This window comes from Saccostrea cucullata, unplaced genomic scaffold, assembly GCF_032062105.1.
Source record: "Saccostrea cucullata isolate Sc308-1 unplaced genomic scaffold, CSIRO_AGI_Scuc_v1 ctg9063, whole genome shotgun sequence".
Classification (NCBI taxonomy): Eukaryota; Metazoa; Mollusca; class Bivalvia; order Ostreida; family Ostreidae; genus Saccostrea; species Saccostrea cuccullata.
The window spans coordinates 8781-33377 of record NW_026932490.1 but is presented as its reverse complement, the minus strand read 5'-3'; the positions used below and the strand labels follow the sequence as shown (position 1 = coordinate 33377).

The 24597-nt window shown below is 33.2% G+C and overlaps 1 protein-coding gene across 1 annotated transcript; it reads left to right on the top strand.

Moving 5' to 3' along the window:
• The first annotated feature begins 555 nt into the window (after positions 1 to 555).
• LOC134235247 (nose resistant to fluoxetine protein 6-like) lies at positions 556 to 23992 on the top strand. Its single transcript, XM_062717379.1, is given in 19 exon segments — positions 556 to 714; positions 1712 to 1951; positions 5445 to 5646; positions 5768 to 5840; positions 5909 to 5995; positions 7010 to 7182; positions 7548 to 7632; positions 9488 to 9596; positions 9978 to 10189; positions 11048 to 11218; positions 15057 to 15153; positions 15488 to 15580; positions 16681 to 16846; positions 18972 to 19051; positions 19150 to 19257; positions 19710 to 19830; positions 20862 to 21048; positions 21580 to 21722; positions 23377 to 23992. Coding segments are annotated over 17 exon segments (2202 nt in total). The 5' UTR covers positions 556 to 714; positions 1712 to 1951; positions 5445 to 5463; the 3' UTR covers positions 23491 to 23992.
• Positions 23993 to 24597: the final 605 nt, after the last annotated feature.

Below are 24597 nucleotides of genomic sequence, written 5' to 3'. Positions count from 1 at the left end.
AAAAAGTAGAGAAAAATGAATTTCATTGCGGTGAAAAGGGACTAGTTTTAAGTTATAAATGAAGATAAAAGTTGAGAAAAACAGTATTCACAGTTAAAAGATGTAAAAACACCATTATATAATTAAGGTCTAGGGTGATTCAGTTTGCTAACTCCAGTTTGAAATGTTTAACATCTGGAAGTCAGAAAACACTGCCATCAATCTTTTCCACTGCACTATTGTAAGAGGGTAAAAAGAGTACTGTAAACAAACTTTGATTCGCGAAGACTTCATTTTGCAATTTTCCCGGGGGTTAAACTAGTTCGCAACGATTGCAAGGCTCTCGCGAACTTCGCGAAAATTTCTCGCACGCACATAAAAGTTGATCTACAGTATTTATAAACATTTTTTAGTTTATATATGTCGACAGGTGAGGGAATGAGATGTACGAGTAGTCCTACTGGGGGAAATGAAATGAAGTGAGGGGATTCAGACCATGTATGATCTTGTACATACATTGTTAGTACAAGCCTTGCATCCGTCCTCCTTTGTTGTAATCTTCGCCAACCTAAGGTGTCACTGTTTAATAAACAGGATACACTTGATGTTCCTAAATGTACACCAGGATCCGTGTTTATAGCATCAATGACAAGTCTTACGTGTTTATATTGTAAACATCGTCAAATTTTTTGAAAGAAATTGCATGGACTCATGAATAGAAATTTAAAGTAGAAGGTAAATTGTGGTATTGTACGGCACATTATTTAATTTTATTGCATTTTTTCTTTAACGACGATCGCCGGTTTACCGTCTGCCTGAAAACATACTCTGAAAGTAAAGTAGAAGGTAAATTGTGGTATTGTACGGCACATTATTTAATTTTATTGCATTTTTTCTTTAACGACGATACATGTAGCCGGTTTACCGTCTGTCTGAGAACATACTATGAAAATTTGTCAGCTAAATCCTCTCGTTTCGAATTGTTCTTTCTGCATTTTTTTCAGATTCGTCTGCATGCGTGGTTATATTGTAATTATATTTCAAGTGCACTGATGTTTATGAGAACAGGTGACGCTATTTCAATGAAATATATAATAAAATCCCCCCCCCCAGGTACGCCGTTCACACCAGCATTCGCATTTCAAAATCACGCTTGTAAAATTAAAATGAAGCAGACAAATTATATACCGTATATCCGTTTTTTTCAGGTGTTTGAAATTTTGCGAATAAGGGGTAGATTAGCACAGTTTTTATTCTGCGGAAGTTATTTTTCACGATTAATAATTTTTTTGTTTCAAATGGTAATGTTTTTCTGTCACATTATAGCTGACATAATTTCTGCGTGTTTTAAATTTTGCGAATTAAAATGATCGCAAAAAATGCGAAAAATTGATAAACGCAAAAAAACCCTCAACACAATGAAAATGAAGAAAATTTAGAATCGATCTATAAAGAAAAAATATGTGTTCTCTCTCAATTTCTTGCAAAAATATTGAAAAATTTGCAATCTTCATACAAAAAGAAACATTTTCAATAATGACGTTATACATGTATATATCGTTAGTCTAGGCGATCACTTGGTAACGGCAACTTCGTCATGAACAATTTTATAAAATAGGAAGAGTCTGGAGATTCGCCAACACTCTTCCAGTGCATGTCTGCCAATGTAGATGTTGAATCATGCAGTCCACACTTAATTTGTTACCTTCCCTGTTGCTTACGTATCGTACAGCACGTCGTTGGACCATTTCAAGATTACGGATGTCTTCTTGTATGTGGGGGTCCCAGACAAGCGCTGCATACTCCATTTGAGGTCTGACTAGTAATGATTTGTGTGCACTCTCGTTTATGGAAGTTGAGCTGATGTTAAAGTTTCGGCGGAGAAATCCCAAGGTCTTGTTACCGTTTCAGCGGATGTTACTACTGTGGTCCCTCCATTTCAAGACTGATGTTATGAGACAGCTCACTTGAGGTATTTTGCTCTCTCTACATGTTCAAGAATATGGTCATGTAATGTATATTGTTGATTTATTGGGTTGGACTTCCTGCCGACCAATAATACATTACACTTATCAGGAAAGAATTCCATTTTCCACATTTATTCACCTAAACTCAAATGCCCAGTTTATCTAGGTCTGCCTGGATTGTCTGAGTATCCAGTTCTGATGTAACAGTAAGAAACACAATAATGTCTTTAGCAAAAAGTCTTTCTGTAGCATTGAGACCTTCTGGCATGTCATTTATGTAGTCTACGAATAGGACTAAGCATGGCCCAAGATCTGACCCTTGTGCACTTCAGAGTCAACACTTACATTACTGGACATTCCTCCATCAACAGCTACAGCTTGTGTTCTGTTGGCCAGGAAGCTAGCAATCGAGTTGTTCACATTCTCCTGGATCCAATAATGTTGGAGCTTATGGATGAGGAGACTATGGCTAACTTTGTCAAAAGCCTCAGTAAAATCAATGATCAATACATCTGTCTGCTTTCCGGCAGCCATGTAGGAGGTTATGTCATCTATAAACTCAATGAGTTTGGATTCACAGGATCTTTTGCTACGAAAACCATGCTGAAGTGGGTATAGTATGTTGTTAAGATTAGCATGTAGCATAACATGGCTGGTGACAAAATGTTCCATAAGCTTGCAGCAGATACACGTGTCGATAGTTCTCAGTTTTTTAAGATATCTATCACCGGTACCTTTTTTGAAGATAGGGCTGACATGCTCTTTACACCACTCCGATGATATCTCTCCACTTTGTAAAGAGTATAGGGGTCGCGCTGTCAGCCAACTCCTTCAGCACTCTTGGTTTAATCCCGTCTGGGCCTGCTGCTTTATATGGATTCAGATTTTTCATTAGTCTTAGAATTCCATTATGGGTGATGTGCAGTTCTAGTGCAACTGGGTATTTTCTACTCATAGGACAGTTACATTTTAATTCTGCAGTACTGATATTGAGTGTGTGTTTTCTCTGAGAATACTGACTGGGATGTTTGATCAGCACGTCTGCCTGGTCAGTCGGATTGGCATGTAACACTCCTTTACTGTGGATTAGTGAGGTTCCTTTGTTCTCGATTCTTTTTTGTTTTATATAAGTCCAGAAGCGCTTTCGGCCGCTTTATTGACCGTCTTCTACTTTAGGTGTTACTATTCCCTCGATGTAGTTCCAGTATGCCCTTCTATACTCTCTTTCTACTTTCCACTTATTTTCTTTGAAATGTTCTTTTTCTCTGTTGTCTCTAAATTTCTTCTTCTTTTTACATAGTCTGTTTTTCATCTTTGTTTGGTATATTTTGCTTTATGCTCTTTTCCATGTTGGTTGTTAAGCACTCCCACATCTCATCTACACTATGATTATCAACGTCCATCTTTGATATTGTGTTTAGGGTTGATGTCATATTTTCTTTCATTGTATCCCAGCTGGCTTTGCAATATAAGAGGATTCTTCTAGGGGTTTAATGTTTCTTTAGGCTTTTGGTGTTTATTTCTGAAAAAACCATGTCATGATCTGAGATGCCTATAATAGTTTCTACTCTGATAAATTCTGATGGGCTGTTGGTCAGTATCAAATCCAGGGTATTTTAACCTCTTGTTGGGCATTCCACTAGCTGAACTAAGCCATTGTCATCCAGGATGTCTACAAATTTGTATTGGTTACCTGACCAGAGGGTATTTGGCTTTAGTGTCTTATTTGCCTAGTTCCATCCCAGTGGGTTGAAATCACCCGCAACAATTACACTTGCATTTCTTACCTGGTATACACGATTTAAGCTTTCATGTAGTGCATCTATCTAAAGATTCCCAATTAGCTGGTTTAGGGTTATAATATGTTGGAATGTATAGATCTTCCGTCCAACTAGACTGATCTTCGTCCAGAGCTAGTACGCACTTTCACAGTTAAGTAACGATTTTGATTAGACAAAGACAATTCTGGATGTAAATGGAAAATTTCTGGAGGTATCATATCATAAATAAGATGGGTAGAAGGAACATTAATGTTTGGTACAGATACATACATACAGTTATGATGGAATGCATATTCACATTTTCAATGTTTTCAACAATTTTCAATAAATCAATACCCAACAAGATTGCCATTTTTCCTAAGTATTAAGAATAAAATTAAAATTTGCAAGAGTGCAAGGATGTGTCAATCAACCCCATAAAATTTGAAGTTTTAATAACTTTAAGATGAAAAAAAGAAATTTAATATATTTTAGTGTGAAATGCTAATGCTATTAAAATATATAAGTTGTGATATTATACAGAAAATATTAACTTCACACATGTTTCTATGCACCTTTAAACATGAAAACAAGATATGATGGGTTTTCCACTCTCATAGTTTTAAAGGTTCAAAGTACAAAAACTGCATTTATTATACCCCCGCTTGAAAAGTGGGAGGGTATATAGTGATCGGGATTTCCGTCCGTCCGTCTGTACGTATGTCCGTCCGTCCGTCCGTCTGTTACGCTTTATCTCTTATCCGCAATTCCTCTTATACTACTGAGTGAAATTCAATGAAACTTTCACAGAATCTTTATTACATATTGCCATTGTGCACCTCCTATTTTACTTTTTTATTCGACAAGTGTTTTAGGTTTCCCATAGCAAAACATGTCCGGACATTGCCATTATATGTTTACCTATGACGTCACGTATATAATCTTCTGGATAACATTTGATAGGACGAGTTATTCCTCTTTACACATTACCGTAAAACAATATATAGCAACACATGGACATTATGGGAGGCGGGGGTATCATTTAATGAGCTCATTGCTCACAGTACCTCTAGTTTTCATTTAAATTTGACAATTATTGCAAAAAATTAATAGGTCGCCATATTTGTTTTCAAATGGGAGAAATAAATAACAGAAATATATGTCAACAGCATGAAAATCTTACATTTTTTATCAGTGCTATAATAAGTATGTAAAAACTGGTTCAAACGCATAATTTTGATGCTGAAAGTTCCAAAATACTTACTACTTATATGATATTTTTGAATTGTGAATATTAGGGAAACTATTTAACGTAAGAAGTACAAAAGAGAAAATGCCCAAATGAAGATACCAAGGAAGGAGTTATTTCCCTTGTCACATTTTTAAGATATTGATCAATTGACTAAATAAAGAAAATATACATTTTAAAAAATCTTTTATTTAACAATATTTATCATTACACCTATTGAAAAACATTCTGCCAAGATATATTGTTTTACTTGGTATGAATGTGAAATGACAACAGTTTTTGCAAAAACCTATGACACAAGAGGGTGGAAAGACCTTAAGGATTTGCATTATTAAAGCCTGAGAGACAGGTTCTTTCAGTTAGAGACAGTGAGTGTGTCAAGGATGGGGAAAATATAAATCTTGCTTTGTAATCCTTTTAGTTGTTTCTTCTTCATGATCTTTATATTTAAACTGTATTTAGAATGAAACCCAACATATCTTTTAACAGATGTACTAAATCCACCTGAATGGCTCTCCAGAAAACTGTATTGCTGAGCTCCGTTCTCCTCTCAGTGTGTTGGGGTGCCCTACAGGGCCAGAGGAACGTTCCTCAGTACCATGACCTGATAAATCAAGGTCATGTCAAGCTAACTCAGGGGGAGTCGGAACCGAATTTTATCTACAGATTCAATGGTACCACTATGCTACAGGTTTGTAATATTGATGATCTCGAACTATTTGTTTCATTTTGATATCTAATTCTCTGTTGCTTAATACAGATACTTTCTCTTTTATAAAATTTCCAAAACTGAGAAATTTTTCATTTTGTAGAAAATGCTATCATTGGACTCAATGTATAACCAGGCTTTGCTCCTAAAGAAGGAATTTATGACTGATATTGGGTTTCCACTAATCAAGATTTTGGATCATGGTTTAATATTTGTTATTATGAATTTATGACTGATATTGGGTCTCGAATTAAAATGTCGGCGGATTGTGTTGTTGGACTTCAGCTATTACTTGATGGTTTGAAGGAAAGAAATCTCTGGTCTCTTAAAAGTAAAAACATCTTTTTCGATATTTATGATTAGTATAAAAAAAAGTATATCAGTCTTTAAAGGTACTTGGACACAGATTTGAAGTTAATATTTTCTAATTTGTTCTGTATAATATCACGAAGTATATATTTTAATAGCATTTCACACAAAAATTAATTAAAAATCTTATTTCATTTAAAAGTTATTAAAACTTTAAATTTTTGGCGGGTTTGATTGACACATCCTTGCACTTTCACAAATTTTAACTTTATTCTTAATCCTTAGGAAAAGTGGCAATTTTGATGTGTTTTAATGAGAAATATTAAAACTTTTATCAAGAAAAATAATTTTATTCAGAGTAGAATTGTTAGAAAGCAAAACACCTTCACAAGTATCGTCATTCCGAACTAAGAGATGCGTACAGAGTTTAGCAAATCGAGCACACTCGTGTTATGTACACAGTTTTTGTAAACAGGACTCGAGTTCTGTTATTGTTTATATTTAGAATTCACCGGGTGCGTTCAATCGTCACAGTCTGCTTACCACAACTGCACGGACTGACAATATATTGTGTGTTTGTTTTGCTTTCGAACGTGTCTACTCTGAATTTTCTGGATTATAGTATTAATATTTTTCATTTATACAAAACGAGATTGCCACTTTTCCTAAGGATTAAGAATAAAATTAAATTTGTGAGAGTGCAAGGATATGTCAATCAAACCCGCCGAAAAATTTGAAATTTCAATATCTTTTAAACGAAAAAAGATTTTTAATTAATTTTTGTGTGAAATGCTATTAAAATATATAAGTCGTAATATTATAGAGAAAATAATAACTTCAAATCTGTGTCCAGGTACCTTTAAAGAAATATCATCTACTTTAAGAATAAATGGGTACTGCTAATGTTGCAGGGACATTTCTTATGCAAAAAAATAGAGTGATTGCCCTTCATTGCAGAATAAAATGTTTATTTGGATTAAAAATTTCATACTTACTACCTAACTAATGTGCTCAAGTGACAGATTTTGTATTTCAGTGCTTGATGCCATAGGAAAAGTTCCTAGTGGTATATTTGACGGTGCTATCATGTGGCCCGGTCAGTATGATGAGTGTAACGCAATAAGTCAGGCATTCACAGATAGAATCACTAATTACAAGACGATCGTGGTTCGAGGGAAATATTTTGTTGCAGGATTGAGGAATCCTTTGGTAAAATTTTGCATGTTTTTTTTGAAATTGTTTAAAATAAGACAGATGATTCAGTGTTCCCAGAGGGTGGTTAGGTAAACTATATAGCTTCAATTTAAATTTTTCATGTATAAGATTATTAAACATGCTAAATAGATTAGGAAAAAGGCTAGGATTTGTATGGTATCTTCCAAATATATCGTTTATTTATTAATATTTATGCATTAAGGCTTAAATCAATTCTTAGACAAGTCACTTCTCAGATTTAACTGTAAATGCAAGTTATTGAGGCATTTAAATCTAGCTAATTGTAGACATGAATGCTTTGGTCAGAGATTTGTATAATACAAAATTAAATGACCATAAATGGTAATTCTTTTCAACAGGGCTATAACACCACTGATCTTAAGATGGGGGTGTGCCTGCCTGATGCATGTACTGCGACTGATGTTAAAGAAGTGATGGAATTAGGTCTGAACTTAACATTTATTTAAGAACTTAATAAACTAAATATCTACCTTTTTTGACTTCATGGAGAAGTTTTTGACAGTTCTAATAGTGTATCATTACATGTGTCCATCTTTCTGATATTTGTTCAAGTCCAGGCCTGGGGGCCATAAAACTTATATCACTTTTTACTATATAATCCTTTGGTTCAAGTGAGATTGAGATCAAAAGTGATCTCTTCTAAATTTTATGACCCCCAGTCCTGGTCTAGGAAAACAGACAGATGCAGATTTTAGAAGGATGATTAACGTAGAACCTACGTCGTATGACATCATAACTGGTGAATGTGTTTAGCCTGTGGTAGATTCAATATGACGTCATAATTAATTCAATGTCACTTTTTCCCGTACTTTACACTTCAATAGACAGCTTCACAGAATTTAATTCAAATTCATGCCGAAATAATCTTAATTCAATTTGTATGCTTAATGACAATATATTTCTGGAAGAGAGAAACCTGTAAGCACTTTTCATTTATTAAATCTTGACCTTAACTAAGTTGACAAATCCAAGACTATTTTTTTGCAATGAAATTACAATGTATACAACTTACTGTAATGATGTGAATGGTATGTAGCCCTGTTAAAGGAATGCAAAAATCCTACGAAATCATTAGTAGCCAACTAATAGTGTTTTATATTCAAGTTGATAAAATGTGTCTACGTCAAAGATGTACGTGTTGTAGATCGAGTGATCGTTTGTATATTTTTGTGATATCTATCATTAATTGATGTGCCTTTTCATAATTATTTGTTACTTATTCATATTCTTGGTGTTTGATTACAATTTTTCTATCAAATATGACATTTTTAAATAAAAAGTACAAATTTTGGTAACCCCAAACAGACATTTAATAATTAAATCCCGTGTAAGTGCAAAAAGGTCAATAATATTAGCATTGGTAATTAACCTATCTCTCATTAGTTAGAGGCGAAAGGTATATATTTTAATCAGTTTTTGTAATCATTTGGGTATGTTCTTCATCATATTAAAGGTTGAGAACGTTGTGACGAAGACTTCTGAAAAATATTTACAAATAAAGGGTGGAAAATTGACTAAAAATAGACTTCATTTGCCTATTTGTTTTAATGTGGAGTTATCTTTTATGTCAATTGAATAAAAAAGAAATTATTCTTGAGGAATATTGCTTAATATTGTTCAGTTATAAAGTCTATAAACGACGATATTTGAAGAGGTATTTTTGTGATTTTTCATTTTCTCTTCTTTACAAGTACTCCTAAAAATGTGTAGTTTCACAGGCTGTAATAGATTTAAAAACACGGAAACATATCATGAGCTTTTAACTGATTGATAAGCAAGTACTAATTTATCATTTTGAAAAGTTTGAAAATCTAGTGACAAACACCTTTCCGACATAGGTTCTACCTTAAGCCATATTTTGTGTCCTATATCATGAAATGGAGAGATGATTTCAGTCTGTCTTTCAACTATTTATCGTACTTTTTCTTGATTGTGCCAACAACTCCATACCAAATGACTAAACTAAATTTTAAATGCATCAATTTAATATATACATGTACAGTATTTATGTGATATATGGTTTCAACAAGAGAAACAACCATTAAGTTGCTGCAGAATTCATATAACTGTTTCCCAACTTTAAATAGGGGTTCTTTGTATCAAGATTTCGTCATGGGAACACATAGATAGCCATCTTTTTTTCCAATATGTACTCATACTTTTAAGATAAAGTTCAAACTGACACTCTTTCAAAAAATTTCAAGCCTTGGTGAACTTTTGATTTTTTTTATTCAGATGAAGAGAATAAAATTTAATTGAACATTTTTTTCTTCCACAGCATTTTTGGAACTGTACCAATATACAAACAAAACAATCAAGCTTTCTCTGAAATATGTATATCATCAAGAAGTAGAGTACAAGAGCACTCCAGAGTTTATTGCTGCCAGGTAATCTTCTGTTATAAGATAATTAATGTTACAGTATTACTTGTACAGTATATATTGGTAAATTTATAATTTATAAAATTGGTAGATTAAGTTGGGAGCAATTATACTTTCTAGAATTATTATGTTTAAGGTTAGAACTATAGAATATCTTTTTTTCTTTGAGAATATGTAGTCCACTGTCCAACTTTAACATTATTTCTTAAAAACTGAAATGTAATTGGTATTTTTTTGTGTTTGAAGATAATAAGTTTCGATAGATTTTGGCAAAATTATCCATAAATACAGTTGAATATCCTAACACGCAGTTTCAATGAAATTGTACGTGTTTTATTTTGGCTTATGAACATGACAAACATGTACAATGTTTAATATATATTTCAGTGTGATCTGTTCCATCATTGGCTTTCTGTTGTTGCTGGGCACTCTTTACGACATGTTTATAAATCAAGATGTCGACTCCTCGGAAATCGGAGATGTGAGGGTTGATAAACAGGACAGCGACAAACAGTCTGTTAATTCGGACACCACACATCTGATGTCGGACGGAACTGGCGTATCTGTCCTGTCATTCAGAAACAAGGTCTTACACAACAGTAAGTTTTACGTTTGTTATACCTTTCAAAATTCGGTTCTCTTTATAAACTGGTACTTTAAAAAGTCTAATATTTGTAACGTTTTACTGAACGGTTATAGAAGATAAACCGATATTTGACCACAGAGTGAGATACCCAGGACTGCTCATGTCACACCATGGACAGAATCAGCTTCTGTAAACCACCTATTATTTGTGTCATTTTTTATTGGCTATTAGTCAGTTTGAAATGGACCCACGATAACTAATTTTTAAGACTGTGTAAACAGGTATAAGAAGAATGATCGGATCACGATTAATATTTGTTAGTTAAAGTAGGGCATGGAACTAGCGTATATTTATCACACACGAAAAATAGTTGGTTTACAGTAAATCTCTGTTGTATTTTGTTTGTGTTCAACAGTGATTTGAATTGACCAGTTCAAACTCAGTGCTGGTATAGGAAAATATCACTGAAGCCAGTACGAAATACTCTTTTCTTTGAAAAATATGGTATTACACTTAAACATTTATTGACTGTGATCGCAGACAAAATATGTTTTGTCAAACTCTCAAATCAAGCAGTTTGATTCGTTGGTGTGATAGATGCATATAATGATCAATATTACATGGGGAATGCATGTATCCTTAATAACTGGCATTATGATGAATTTTTATGGCTCCAAAATATGGAGAAAGATAGATTTGGTTAAAAAATATTTATCTATCTTTGCTAGATAAGAGCTTTTGGTCTATTCTGCTGCAACCAATACATGAACCGCAACCTGATACAGCAGAAAGCATTCTTTCCTACAGAGAGTGATTACATTTTCAGACTTAACTGTATTCATGCATTATACATATACTGTTTATTTTTTAGGTAAACTACGGAAGTTTCTACTGAATTTTTCAATCAGCACTAATGGCAGTAAGGTTCTCAACACTGATGCCCTCCCTCATACCGCGGTGCCCGCTCTCAATGGGATGAAGGTCCTGAGTATGGGCTGGATCATTCTGGGTCACTCCTATTACTTCACACGGGGCATGGCAAGTACGTCTGTATCTAAGATTATTTGTTTGCTGTCAATTCACATTCTTGCATTAATAGCCAGGCAATGTGTGTAATTCTATTTCGTCATAATTACGTAATTATGATGTGAGATAGGAATACGCATGTGCAACCTCAGTGTGTTACGAGTTATGAATGAGGAAGGATGTGGTCCTCCAATTAGCAACTTCAGTTTGTGTCTAAGTTAACGTGGTTAACGGCTTTTACGTTTGAGACAATGATAAGATTTCTTTCTTTACAAAACTCGAGGAGTTTCGTGTTTACGACTACCACAAAGTGGTGGTTCGACTACTTTATGATAAAGTCGTAAAAATGGCGGAACAGATGAATCAAAAGAAATAATGACGGAGTACTATTTGCTTTGAAGAAGAAGTAGACACAGAAAAGACAGACAAAATATGTAAAATTAACGATGTTACCAAACCAAAAATCATACGTCGAGGTCCAGGGAACAAAGACCAGGAAACCAGGTAGTTCTGTTGGTAGTACGGTAAGCACTACAGGTACAAGACCCAGCGGAACGAAAAAATCTGTGGAAGTTGTGACCGATGTCCATAAAAACGGTAGTACACAAAACGATAATCAAATTATGTGTATGACTGAATACAATTCTTGAAAACCAGAAAAAACAAGATAAACAAATTGGTACATTGAACAATAAGATCAAAATAGAGAACGAATTTCAAGAATGTGACGATTATGAAAGTTACAATGATGATCAAGCATTCGACTAGAGTTGTAATAATGTTCAGCGTACTGATGATAATGTTGAAAATTCAGATGCTTCTGGGAAAAGGAAAAATGATTATTTGGACACAGAGTTGTTTAAGAAAATATAGGTCATTTTAAGAACATGTATATGAGTCAAAGATTTAAAAGTAGAGGAGTGTGTGACGTGAAAATAGATGAAAGTTTGGCTACAAATATAACAGATTTGTATAGAAATGGAATGAATGAAGATCAATATTCAGATATGATTAAAGATGAAAACAATGCAAGACCAGAAAACTGTGAAGCTCTGAAAGTTATGACGACAAACCAACTCCTATGGGATTTTATATCTCAAGAAGTTAAAACCATTGATAGAAAAATGCAAATTAAAACATAGAAGCTTCTGTTATTAGAGGTTTTATCATCTTGGCCAAAGTCGTGAACAAATCGGCAAATGTGGATAATGAATTGGATGATATGTTGTATATATAAAACGAAATTGGGAAAAATAATAGATGAATGCAATGACAGTTTAACACTTTTTGGACATGTAAACAAACAAGAAAACATGATAAGACGTGAGCTTATTAAACCAGAATTAAGATACAAATACTTATATTTGTGTGCACAGACTGTACTTTACACGTCATGGTTATTTGGTGACGATATTTCAAAAACGCAAAAGAAATAAGAGATTGTAGTAAGGTTGGTCATAAGCTGAACAGAAGAGGTTCATTCCATGGGAGAATTGGAGGAAGTTTCAGGGGTCGAAGACCTACAGGACGTGGAAATTATTATAATAACAACATTGTATACAATCCAAATTATTTATACAGAAACAGTGGTTGAAGTAGTGGCCATTTCTATTCAAAAAACTTCAAGAAGAGCAATTCACTGCCACAACAGAAAAACACTCAATAAATGATCAGGTTAGTGGGAAAAAGATGGCAGTTCTCTTCAATTTTTAAAAAGTTTTATTATACAATTAAATACGTTGACCAAAATTAAATTTTTAAAGATATAAATCAGCAATTTTAAATTGTTATAAATTTCTTTTTTTCCAAAAGATATTATTAAAAACTTATATTTATTCCTTTTACGAAACATTTCATATATATACTTCTCAACACACTATATAAGTGTAGTAGAGATTGTACTACACGAGTGCGAAAGAGCAATTGCGCTCATAGCAGGAGCAGTTGCGTCTATCGTGCTATGAACGCAGTTAAAGCCTGTAGGTTCATAGTGGGAGAGAGCAGTGGATATGCAAATATAAGAGAATATCTTGAGAAATTTGGTTTTGTGATTCATATAGAAAGAAAAGTAAATTTGAACCCCAAAAAGTATCTCGTTTTTTGGAAACAGAATAAATTATTAGAGAATGATTAGTGAATTGACCGAGGAGAAGAAAGACATTATTTATGATGAATGTATGTGTTTAATGCACGAGCTCAGTTGATTCATCTTATGTCTGTAAATAATATGAAAGTGTTTTAATGAATATATATTGGAATACTCTGCATTGTTATAGCAATGTAGACCGGGGTATAAAATGCCTGTTGTACATATGAAAGCACATCCTCCAGATAGGAGCCTTTGTATATATGTTGTGGTGAAGGAATATTAATCAAAGACAGCACCTATTAGAAATAAAGAACGATCACTTTTGTTAAGTTGTGTTAAACCTCATAAGGCGGTTACAAAAGACACAGTGTCTAGATGGATAAAAATGGTGATGAAACTTTCTGGAGTTAATACAGATGTATTTGGATCGCTCAGTGTAAAATCTGCTTCGGTGTCAAAAGCAAAATCAGCAGCTGTGCATGTAGATGAAATTTTAAGGAAGGCTGGATGAACCAATGCTATAATATTTTCCAAATTTTACAATGTACGAAAAAAGACATCATTGTTGTAAATGAAAGTTTTGCGTCAGAGTTAGAGTGGGAGACTTCTCAGTAAGTAGAATAGTATAATGATCATGTGATTTTTTTTTGTGTTTTGAAACATTTGATCATTATGGGCTTTGAAGTCTCACATAATTCCGGAAGTATTTATGACGAAGTAGAATTGAAAAATCAACGAAATCTATCTTAGTTAAGTGGAACTCAGATTGTAATTCTATGAGTCATTATAATTACTGTAGGGATTATGTACCTCATATCACTCCCTACACAATTATTCAGATATTTAAGGAATCACTGTCTAGTTAGTATAGTATGCCAGGGCATCAACGAAAGCGGGAAACATGGAATAATTTGAATAACGGGCGAAGCCAGTTATGCATAAATTATCCTATGTTTCCCACTGTCGTTGATGTCCCTGGCATACTATACTAACAAGACAGTGATTCCTTATATTTCCATTTCATTGTGAAATAATGTTGAAGATTTAGATTTTTTAAAATGTTGATATAGATTTTAATCACACGAGGACTCCCATGCCAATTTGAATAGTCCGGGCCCACTGAGGTCAAACACAAAGGCAGTCGCACGAGATTTACATGCATATTTGGCCTCCTTGGCTCCTGACCTATCGACCTGCCTGATTTACATTCTGGTAGAATTATCAAGAAATCAACTCCGCTAACTTTCAAAGAGTTATCACAGAGATAAAATTAGAAATGGAAATATACATAGATATCAAACCAATAATGCACAGAGTAATATTAAGTAAGGTAATTATATAATACTGGTATGATTACATTATGACCAAATGTTTTAGTTTGAAAACTGAGGTTGCACATGCGTAGTGGTCTACTATCTCACATAATCCCTACAGTAATTATAATGACTCATAGAATTACAATCTGACTTCGACTTAACCAAGGTAAGTCTCGTCAATTTTTTAAATTTTTGGGTGAGGTATTAAAATACAGGTACTGGTAATTTGTATAGTGTATATCATGTCAGCTTCAGAGTGAACTATTTGTTAAAGTGTTCTATGGTTTGTTTGATGAAATTAAGGGCACACATTGATGTTTGAGAGTTCCTTAAAAAGGCTAGATTCTATTTTAGAGTGCACTCTAGAACTCAACAGATGAAACAGCCTGAAGAAATTGAGATTTTTTTTTAACTTTAACTTTCCTTCTTTAATGATATTTTTCTCTCAGGGAATATTGTACCAGTAACTCTGAATTGGTCACAAAGATGGACCTTCCAGATCGTGAACAATACAAATTATGCCGTTGATTCATTCTTTCTGCTCAGGTATTTCAAAAGCAATCAAACCTTTTTTCAAAGATTTTTCATTTTTTTTTATATCTGTCACAAAAAATATAATTCCGATGAAAAAAGATAAGTACTACAATATAAGTACATATGTATTATTTGGGCTTGTGCACATGGTAGCCTTTTCAGGGGCAGTTGTACCCCACTACTGTGTTAAGATAGAAGGTCTGCAGTTACACTGACATATGACGTACTCTACCTGTTTTATATATAACTACACATGCATGTCAAACGAGGTCTTGATTAATTTTGATATGATACAGGTAGATGGTCCATGGTTTTATTGATTTGATGGAATGGATTCTATTTTTAGCGGTTTTTTGGTGAGTTATTTGACCCTCAAGGAGTTACAGAAAAGAGACGGAAAGCTGAACTGGTTACTATTCTACTTCCATAGGTTCTGGAGGTGAGCATAAAGTCATATTTATAATGAAATAAACATATATATATATATATATATATATATATATATATATATATATATATATATATATATATATATATATATATATATATATATATATATATATATATATATATATATAAGCACTAAAAATGACCAACGACACGATCAATAAAAATTGTCAAATTTTCGGGACGCCCTGTCCCTTCCTCAGGACAAAGAAAAAAGTTAAAAAGTCATAAGAACAAAGGAAAAAGAGAAACAAAAACAACTAGCACTACTACTAAACACTAGATATTTACATACTTAATTACATGTTGAATTGGAAATTTTTAATAACACTAATAAAGAAAGAAATCCGGACCGCTATGAAATGCGTCCGGTCTATCGGGTATACTCGGGTGAAGTGCGATTTACATAATTGAACAATCCTTTGTTCTTATGACTTTTTAACTTTTTTCTTTGTCCTGAGGAAGGGACAGGGCGTCCCGAAAATTTGACAATTTTTATTGTTCGTGTCGTTGGTCATTTTTAGTGCTTTATATAAATTTCCATCCGTGACCTTGTATCTACTTGGTAGATACACTTAGGATATACAGTGTTGTTGGTTTTTTAGTGCTTTATATATATATATATATATATATATATATATATATATATATATATATATATATATATATATATATATATATATATATATATATATATATATATATATATATATATATATATATATATATATATATATATATATTTTTCAACTTTGTAATATTTATCTAGCTGCATTTACAAAATGATCGAGTACTGCAAAAAATGTACAGAATAGTAAAGAGTTTTCAGCAAACTAGAGTAAATTTGATGAAGTGCATAATTATCTGAATGCCAGATCTATACTTATGTGCTTCAGTTATTTGTGCCTGATCTGGTGTCTGATAATGTGTTTATTTTATATTAAAGATGTAGTCTTAGTTTATAAAACTTTTGAATTAAATATGATAACTGATTTTATCCTTGCTGACTTTATAAAAAAAACAACAGTACTTTTGATTCATTTGATTCCCTGAAAAATTTGCATAAGGAAAAAATAATTCACTATTACGTAGGTTGACCCCTGCCATGATGCTGTTTATCCTGGTGTACACGGCCTACTTCCAGTACTGGGGCTCGGGACCTCTCTGGCCCCTGACGTCCCCTGACTACCAGAACTGTAAGGAGTACTGGTGGAGGAATCTTCTGTATATCCAGAACTTCTTCCCGTTCAGTGAAGAGGTAAACATGATTTAAGACGAGAATGCACTAGAGCTCATCTGGGACACATGTGAGCTGTTGCTGAAAGGTATTATGTAAATATTGCATGACTGTAGTTGAGTGTTCCATGAAAATTTTCACCCTCTGAAAACTATTGTCAACCGAGGCTGCGCCTAGGTTGATTATGGTTTTCTTGGTGTGTCTCAGTTGAGAATGGTTTTCTTAGGGTGAAGGTTTTCAATGTTACACTCAAGTACATACAATTTTTATTATACTGAGTGTTTTAACAGTGTACTGTGCGAGCATAAATTCTGCACAGTCACGTTTTTTAATAACACCCGTCGTCAAGAATTGTTCACTGTTGTTATGCTGAAAGGTGTGACTTCATTTATCTGTGAGTAATGTTGTTTTTTTTAAAGATTTTAACGTTGAATCATGTTCAACTAATTTACTTGAAAACATACATACAAACTATAGTGTTGATGTGCCATGTCTTTGATATTTTGGCCCAAATTCGAAATTTATTACACAGTTGCTTCTCTTCATGCTTTCTATCTTCTCTTACTAATAATGTTTGTGAAAATCAAATGAAAAAAATGTATTTTATCATTTAAATATTTATTCAACAAAAAAATGCATATTGTTTTACTCATCAAAGAAATTTTGAAAATAGTATATTGACAACTACCTTTTTTTTTTATCCATCTGGGCATCTCAGGATTTGCTCACATGACCAACCAAGTTCATTTCCCAGTGAACTTCTTAACATTTTTAGCTCACCTGAGCCTTAGGCTCAAGTGAGCGTTTCTGATCACATTTTGTCCGTCGTCCGTCCGTCTGTCTAGCTGTCCATCCGTCTGTAAACTTTTCACATTTTCGACGTCTTCTCAAGACCAATGAGCCAATTTTAACCAAACTTAATTCAAAGCATTCTTAGGTAAAGATGAGTTTAAATTGTTAAAAAAAGGACCAAGTCCCCTCACAAGGGGAGATAATCAAGAAAAGACAAAATGGAGTGGGGTCATTAAAAAATCTTCTTCTCAAGAAACACTGGGCCAGGAAAGCTGAAACTTATGTGGAAGCAACCTTGGGTAGTGTAAATATGAAATTGTCAAAATCATGACACCCAGGGGTAGGGCGGGGCCACAATAGGGAATCAAATTTTTACTTAAAAATATATAGAACAAATCTTTAAAAATCTTCTTCTCAAGAACCACTGGGCCAGAAAAAACTGAAACTTATGTGGAAGCATCTTTGAATAGTGTAGATATCAAATTGTCAAAATCATGACCCCCGGGGGTAGGGCGAGGCCACAATAGGGAATCCAAGTTTTACATATAAATATATAGAACAAATCTTTGAAAATCTTCCTCTCAAGAACCACTGGGCCATGAAAACTGAAACTTATGTGGAAGCAACCTTGAGAAGTGTAAATATTAAATTGTTAAAAACATGACCACCAGGGGTAGGGTGGGCCACAATAGGGAAGCCAAGTTTTACATAGAAATATATAGAACAAATCTTTAAAAATCTTCCTCTCAAGAACAACTGGGCCAGGCAAACTGAAATTTATGTGGAAGCGTCCCTGGGTAGTGTAGGTATTAAATTGTTAAAATCATAACCCCCGGGGGTAGGGCAGGGCCACAATAAGAAATCCAAGTTTTACATAGAAATATATAGAACAAATCTTTAAAAATCTTCTTCTCAAGAACCACTGGGCCATGAAAGCTGAAACTTATGTGGTAGCAACCTTGGGTAGTGTAAATATTAAAATTCTTAAAATCACGACCCCCAGGGGTAGGAACCACAATAGGGAATCCAATTTTTAGATAGAAATTTATAGAACAAATCTTTAAAAATCTTCTTCTCAAAAACTTCTGGACCAGGAAATCTGAAACTTATGTAGAAGCATCCTTGGTAGTGTAGAATTTAAATTGTTAAAATCATGACACCCGGGGGTAGGGGAAATGTAGTAAAGAACTATATCACCCAAGTTACTCAGGTGAACGATGTGGCCCATGGGCCTCTTGTTTATTTATTATGTAATTAATATTTTGTAAATTCCTCTTACTGTACATAAAAATGTAGATTCTATAATAATTGCTTTAAAAAAATATGAACCCATGTTTGCTATCTTATTTTTCAGTGCATGGTTTGGGGTTGGTACCTTGCAGTTGACATGCAGTTTTTTGTACTTTCACCATTTATAATATACCCCCTGTACAGGTATGTGTTATGTTGATTAATGTTATTATTCTCATGAACTGTATATCACATTTACTAAAGACATATATACTTTATTTTCAAGTTATTTTTTTATTCAGGAAATCTTTGATAGGACACATTATCATACTGGCTCTTATGGTGGGGCAGATGATCTACAGAGGAATAATATCAGTACAGCTGGATATGACCTTGAACGCAGCACCTGAGTAAGTTAATGATGACAACATACAGTGTAGTACAGTATGATATGTTGGTTTACATATGTATTGGCAGCTGTTTGTCAGATAGGATATTTATATTTTTGGCATATAATTTGTTAAGATTAGAGGCACATATTCTTGCTTTTCCTTCGACTCTTTACCAAATATTTAATATATTGTCTTCGTTAGTAATTAAAAGAAATAGATGAAAATTAAAATAAACTTGTCAATTATACATTTTCGAAAAAAAAATATTGCATCACTCAAATTATTCCAAATCATGTATATTACATGCACATGTGTAATAAGTATAATTCCTCGTGATGCTTGAGTTTCTGATTGACTGTCTGTTTCAGAATTCCAATGGTTACTAATTGTGCCATTAGAATGTTCATATGAAGCAGAAATAATTTTAGAAAACACAGCTGATGTTACTTACGAATTTCTTTTCTTCAAAGCCAGGAAGAATTGTTTGACAAGATGTACCAGAGGCCGTATGCCAAAATAGCCCCCTACCTTATTGGCGTACTAACAGGGTACTTCATGTGGAAATCAGAAAGACGGGTCAATCTGCCAAAAGTAGGTATTTTTTATGTCAATAATGAACATCTGCAGAATTAAAACAAGATATGTTTGTGAAACAAAGATGCCCTCGAAAGACACATTATGGCGCGGGTTGAATTCTCTGAAATGCATGTCAAACTCTAAACCTCAAGGTCAAAAGTGTGAGTGTGGATACCCAAAGAAAGGTTTGTTACAAGAAAAACACCTATGAAATATGAAAGTCCTAGGTTTAACTGTTCAAAAGTTATGACTAAGGTAAAAGTTTTAAAAAGTGGGTAAAACTCTTATGTCAAGGTAAAAATATTGATACAAGCTGAAAGGACTTGTCACAATAAATACACATGTGAAGTATGAAATTAAAAACCCTAGTTTCACCTGTTTAAAAATTATATATCCAAAGTTAAATTGTGGTATTTTTTGTAAAAGTAGGTCAAACTCCAAGGTCAAGAGGTCATATTTGATGGTACCCAAAGAAAGGACTTGCCACAAGGAATACATCTGTGAAATATGAAAGCCCTAGCCCTACCAACTCAATAGTTATGGCAAGATTAAAGTTGACAACAAACAGAAAAAACAGATACTAGACTAGCAGACAGACAAGACAAAAACAATGAACACCCGGGATCTTTTGATCCAAGGGCAAATAAAGAGTAGTTTGTCATTATGCTAGTTTTTTTATGCTGATAATTGAAATTAGGACAAAGCTTTATTACTACATGCTCCTCAGAGTATGATGTTTTGAAAATTAGCCATCATACTTTCTTGTAAACTTATAATAACAGCATAATTTCTGTAAACTTATACATGAGCATATCAGTCCTTTAATATTTGAAAGAGCACAAAGGAAATGAATAAAATGCATTTTTAAAAACTTTAAAAAAAATGAAAAACTTGCAGCATCGTTTAACTGTCGGACTGATTTTCAACAGATACATGTATGTTGCTGCAAGTGTTAAAGTTTTTTTAAAGGAAATGGATTGAATTCTGCTTAGCTGCATGTATATGCTTCAGAAAACACTTTTTATATTAGTTTTATATATAACCAGGTGATCATAGTGTTGGGATAGATTATTTCCCTTGTTTGTGTGTCTTCTTTGGTGTTTGGGACCACTGAACAGTACAGGGGCCATAAATCCTCCACAGCAGTTACTGCCCTTTACAACTCTTTGTCCAAAACAACATGGAGCTTGGGCTTAGCATGGATTATTTTTGCATGTAGCTTAGGATATGGAGGTAAAAAATAAAAGAATAAATTGTAAAGAAATGGTGTTAATAATATTTCAAATTGTTGTTGTAATGCTGTGCCTTTGTATTAGATGAACAAAAATATTGTACCTTGGTATGTGTATTTAAATTTCAGCTAATGTTTCAAGTCAAAGGTATTATTGAGCTTAGTAGAAGAGTGACTAGTACCATTTAAAATGATGATTATCCCTCTGTTTTTGTAATGTTGTTACTTTCTGTAGATTTTTACATACTGTATAATGATACATTTTCACCCCCATTTTATTTTTGCCCCTTTCGCCTTTGTCACACTTTTAATAAACATAACTGTGACTGGGAGAATTTAAAACGGGACATAATTGTTAATAAGTGTAAAAGGGCAAAATAACATGGGGTGAAAATAACTCTGTATACAGTATCTGTTTTCTTTTCCAGAATCACTGAGCCAACTGTAATTACTATATTTTATGCATGAAAGTGGTTAAGATGGACAGTGTCTGATTCTTGTTTAATGGACACATTGTAACATTTGACCTGTAGGTTTTATTAACACGTTCCTGTCGGCCCGTCTGTGGTCCCCCCTCAGTCGCCTGACCTGCTGTGCCTACCTGGTCCATCCCGTCATCATGTATGTCTACACTTACAGCCAAAGATACACAATGTACTGCACTGACATCAATATGGTGAGTATAATTTATACTTTAAATTCAAACTACTGTATACAGTAAATAGTATATCCAGTGAGAAATTTAAATCAACAAAAAATATTATAGTTTCAAAGTACATGACTGTATGTTATAGACAATTTAAATTTTCATGACGTATGTCACAAACTATTTGGATTTTGTATAAATTTTCAGAAAGAGGAAATAAGGTACAAAATTTCCTCAATTTCTACTTTAAAATTTAAAGAGTGCAGGTCTACTCAAGAATGATATTTACATATTTCATTGATATCATCATTCTACACATTATATAGAGAATAATACATACCCTTTTCCATATCACATCCTGTATCAGCCCGAGACACCAATATCAGCCCGAGGGCCGAAGGCTGATATTGGTCGAGGGCTGATACAGGATGTGATGTGGAAAAGGGTATGTATTAATATGTTTATTACATACTTAGTAATAAAATACAGCATACATTAAGTTTGGAAGAAAATAAGTAAATAATCATGCATGGACTTCTTACATACATGTACATGGTCTATTGTCTCATACGATTTGGATTTGTTTCTACTTCTATTTCAATGCACTCGATCCGTAATTTGAAAATCGTCTATTACATGTATTTGTTAATTCAGATTAACCTTACTTTCAAAAAGCTAAAATTAAGAGAATAACCCACCAAAAATTGTGTATGATCACAAGTACTGTTTTTGTGGTTTAATTTACTAAGGGTGTGATATTGACGTCACAATAGCCGTATCAGCCCTGCAGGGCTGATATAGGTTATCAGCCCTGCAAATCCATATCAGCCCTGCAGGGCTGATACGGCTATTGTGAAGTCAGCCATATCGCATATGCAAAAAACCTGTATTTATTATTAAGTGTGTAATAAATCAAAATATTGAGCTTTAAATGACCTTCATTTAGTGACTTTTGCTCAAATAATGATGTAGTGGTAGGAGAGTATACCCAGGCTTTTGTTGAGAAAATAATGGGGAAAAGGACAACATTATGTAGAATTACGTATTCGAATCGGACATTAGACTGAGATGCTACTATAACGTGACGTGACATACTTACATGTAACTTGACGTTACTTCGTAGTTTCCCCAGGGTTTAACAACTATCCATTTTCAGAAAGCTGATATGACCTAATTGGTAATAGGAACGTGGTGAAATTTTCCAATATTGTTGCATTAATTTTGACTCTATATTATAAATATGCCTATTGTTTGTATTCATCAATTCACGATAAAATTTCAGAAAGAAATTCCACGAACTTTTGGATCAACCCTCGTACATCATTTTCTGTGAAAATCATGGAAATTTTAAACTTGCATCATTTTCCTGACATCATAGAAAACATATGACGTCATGGCTTATGAAAATATTCAGTGCTTTGAAGTCTATCCGATATCCCCCTGTTTTAAGACATATATAATTCTTTGTCAAAGTTTGATTTTGGGGGCAAATATTGGTCATTACCGAGAAAAGTCTTTTAGTAATACACACATAAAAAGGAACAGAAAATCACTCAAGATCAAGAACCACAGACTGTTTTCTAGTGACTTTCAGTCTATGATAATGACATTTCATATATTTTTCAAAAATATTTCCTGCCGTGGGGTGTCAGGTCCTTTCACATTATAATTTTGTTTGTTCTAGGTCTTCCTCTTCTTGGGATTTTGGATGGCTGCGTACGGAGTAGCTTTCTTTGTTTCCATGGCGTTTGAAGCACCAATGATAGGACTAGAAAGACTTCTTCTGAGAAGAAACTAAGATTAATTGTTAAGATCTAGTTGTTATCTTTTTCTATTTAAAAATGTTTATTTCTTAAAATCAGTTTTACAGATTTACAGGTGACTTTGTATATTATGAATAAATCAATCAAGGTTTTTTTAACGAACTGAAGTGATAACATGACTGTACAAAAGCTGTACACAACAAACATATGGGAAAATATATATATTTTCAGTTGGTAACATTTAAAATGACCAACTTTGTAGATCTGATAAATATGGCTATGTTTGGCATATTACATGTACATGTATAATGTTCATTTTCTTTGTTTATTTTTCTTATTTCATTTTAATACCTGTTAAGAATTCTGCTTTGTACACTGATAGAATTTTTTAGTATTATATATAAACTTTTCTATTTACAGTAATAATCCTGTTTTACATTAAAAGGAAAAAATACATATATATGCCATTTCTAAATAGGGCTGTTATTAAGGAATTAGTGTCTTGTTAGGAGGGAATGCCAGGGCATCATCAATAGTGGGACAATTTTTCAATGATCCAAAGACTATACATAATCAGGTAGTCTGAATCTCTGGAATGTTTAATGTTTTATTCAAATCAAGAAATAATTGTTAAAAGAAAAGCATTTCATAAAAAAAAACATATTGTTTTTTATTGATTCACAGACACTTGATCCATGTAAAGCTTCAGTATGCTTATTATAACACAAACTGTAGAAAACCACCATATACGGTTCTGTTTGTATAATTATAACTTTATCTTTGTGATGAGTCTACAAAATTTATAAACTAAATATTCATACATGTACATGTATATTGCAATATTTCAGGCTTTAAACGAGTTATAGCTTAAATTTTTCTATTTCCAATTGTTTTCCCTACGATAAACACTACAAAAGTGAATCTTGTTAATTTCTCCGTGATTCCTGTGGCATGTAAATTTCTCTATTGAAATACTACTGAAAGGTCAAATGTCAAACTTGCATGTATATGAGTGGCGTATAAATACACTGAAGAAAAAAAAAGATGTTTTGTTTAATTGTTTACTAAGTAATTAGATATGATATATCTTTTTACAAACAAAATAAATAATGAATTATCTTCGGATCAAAAGCACGTCACTA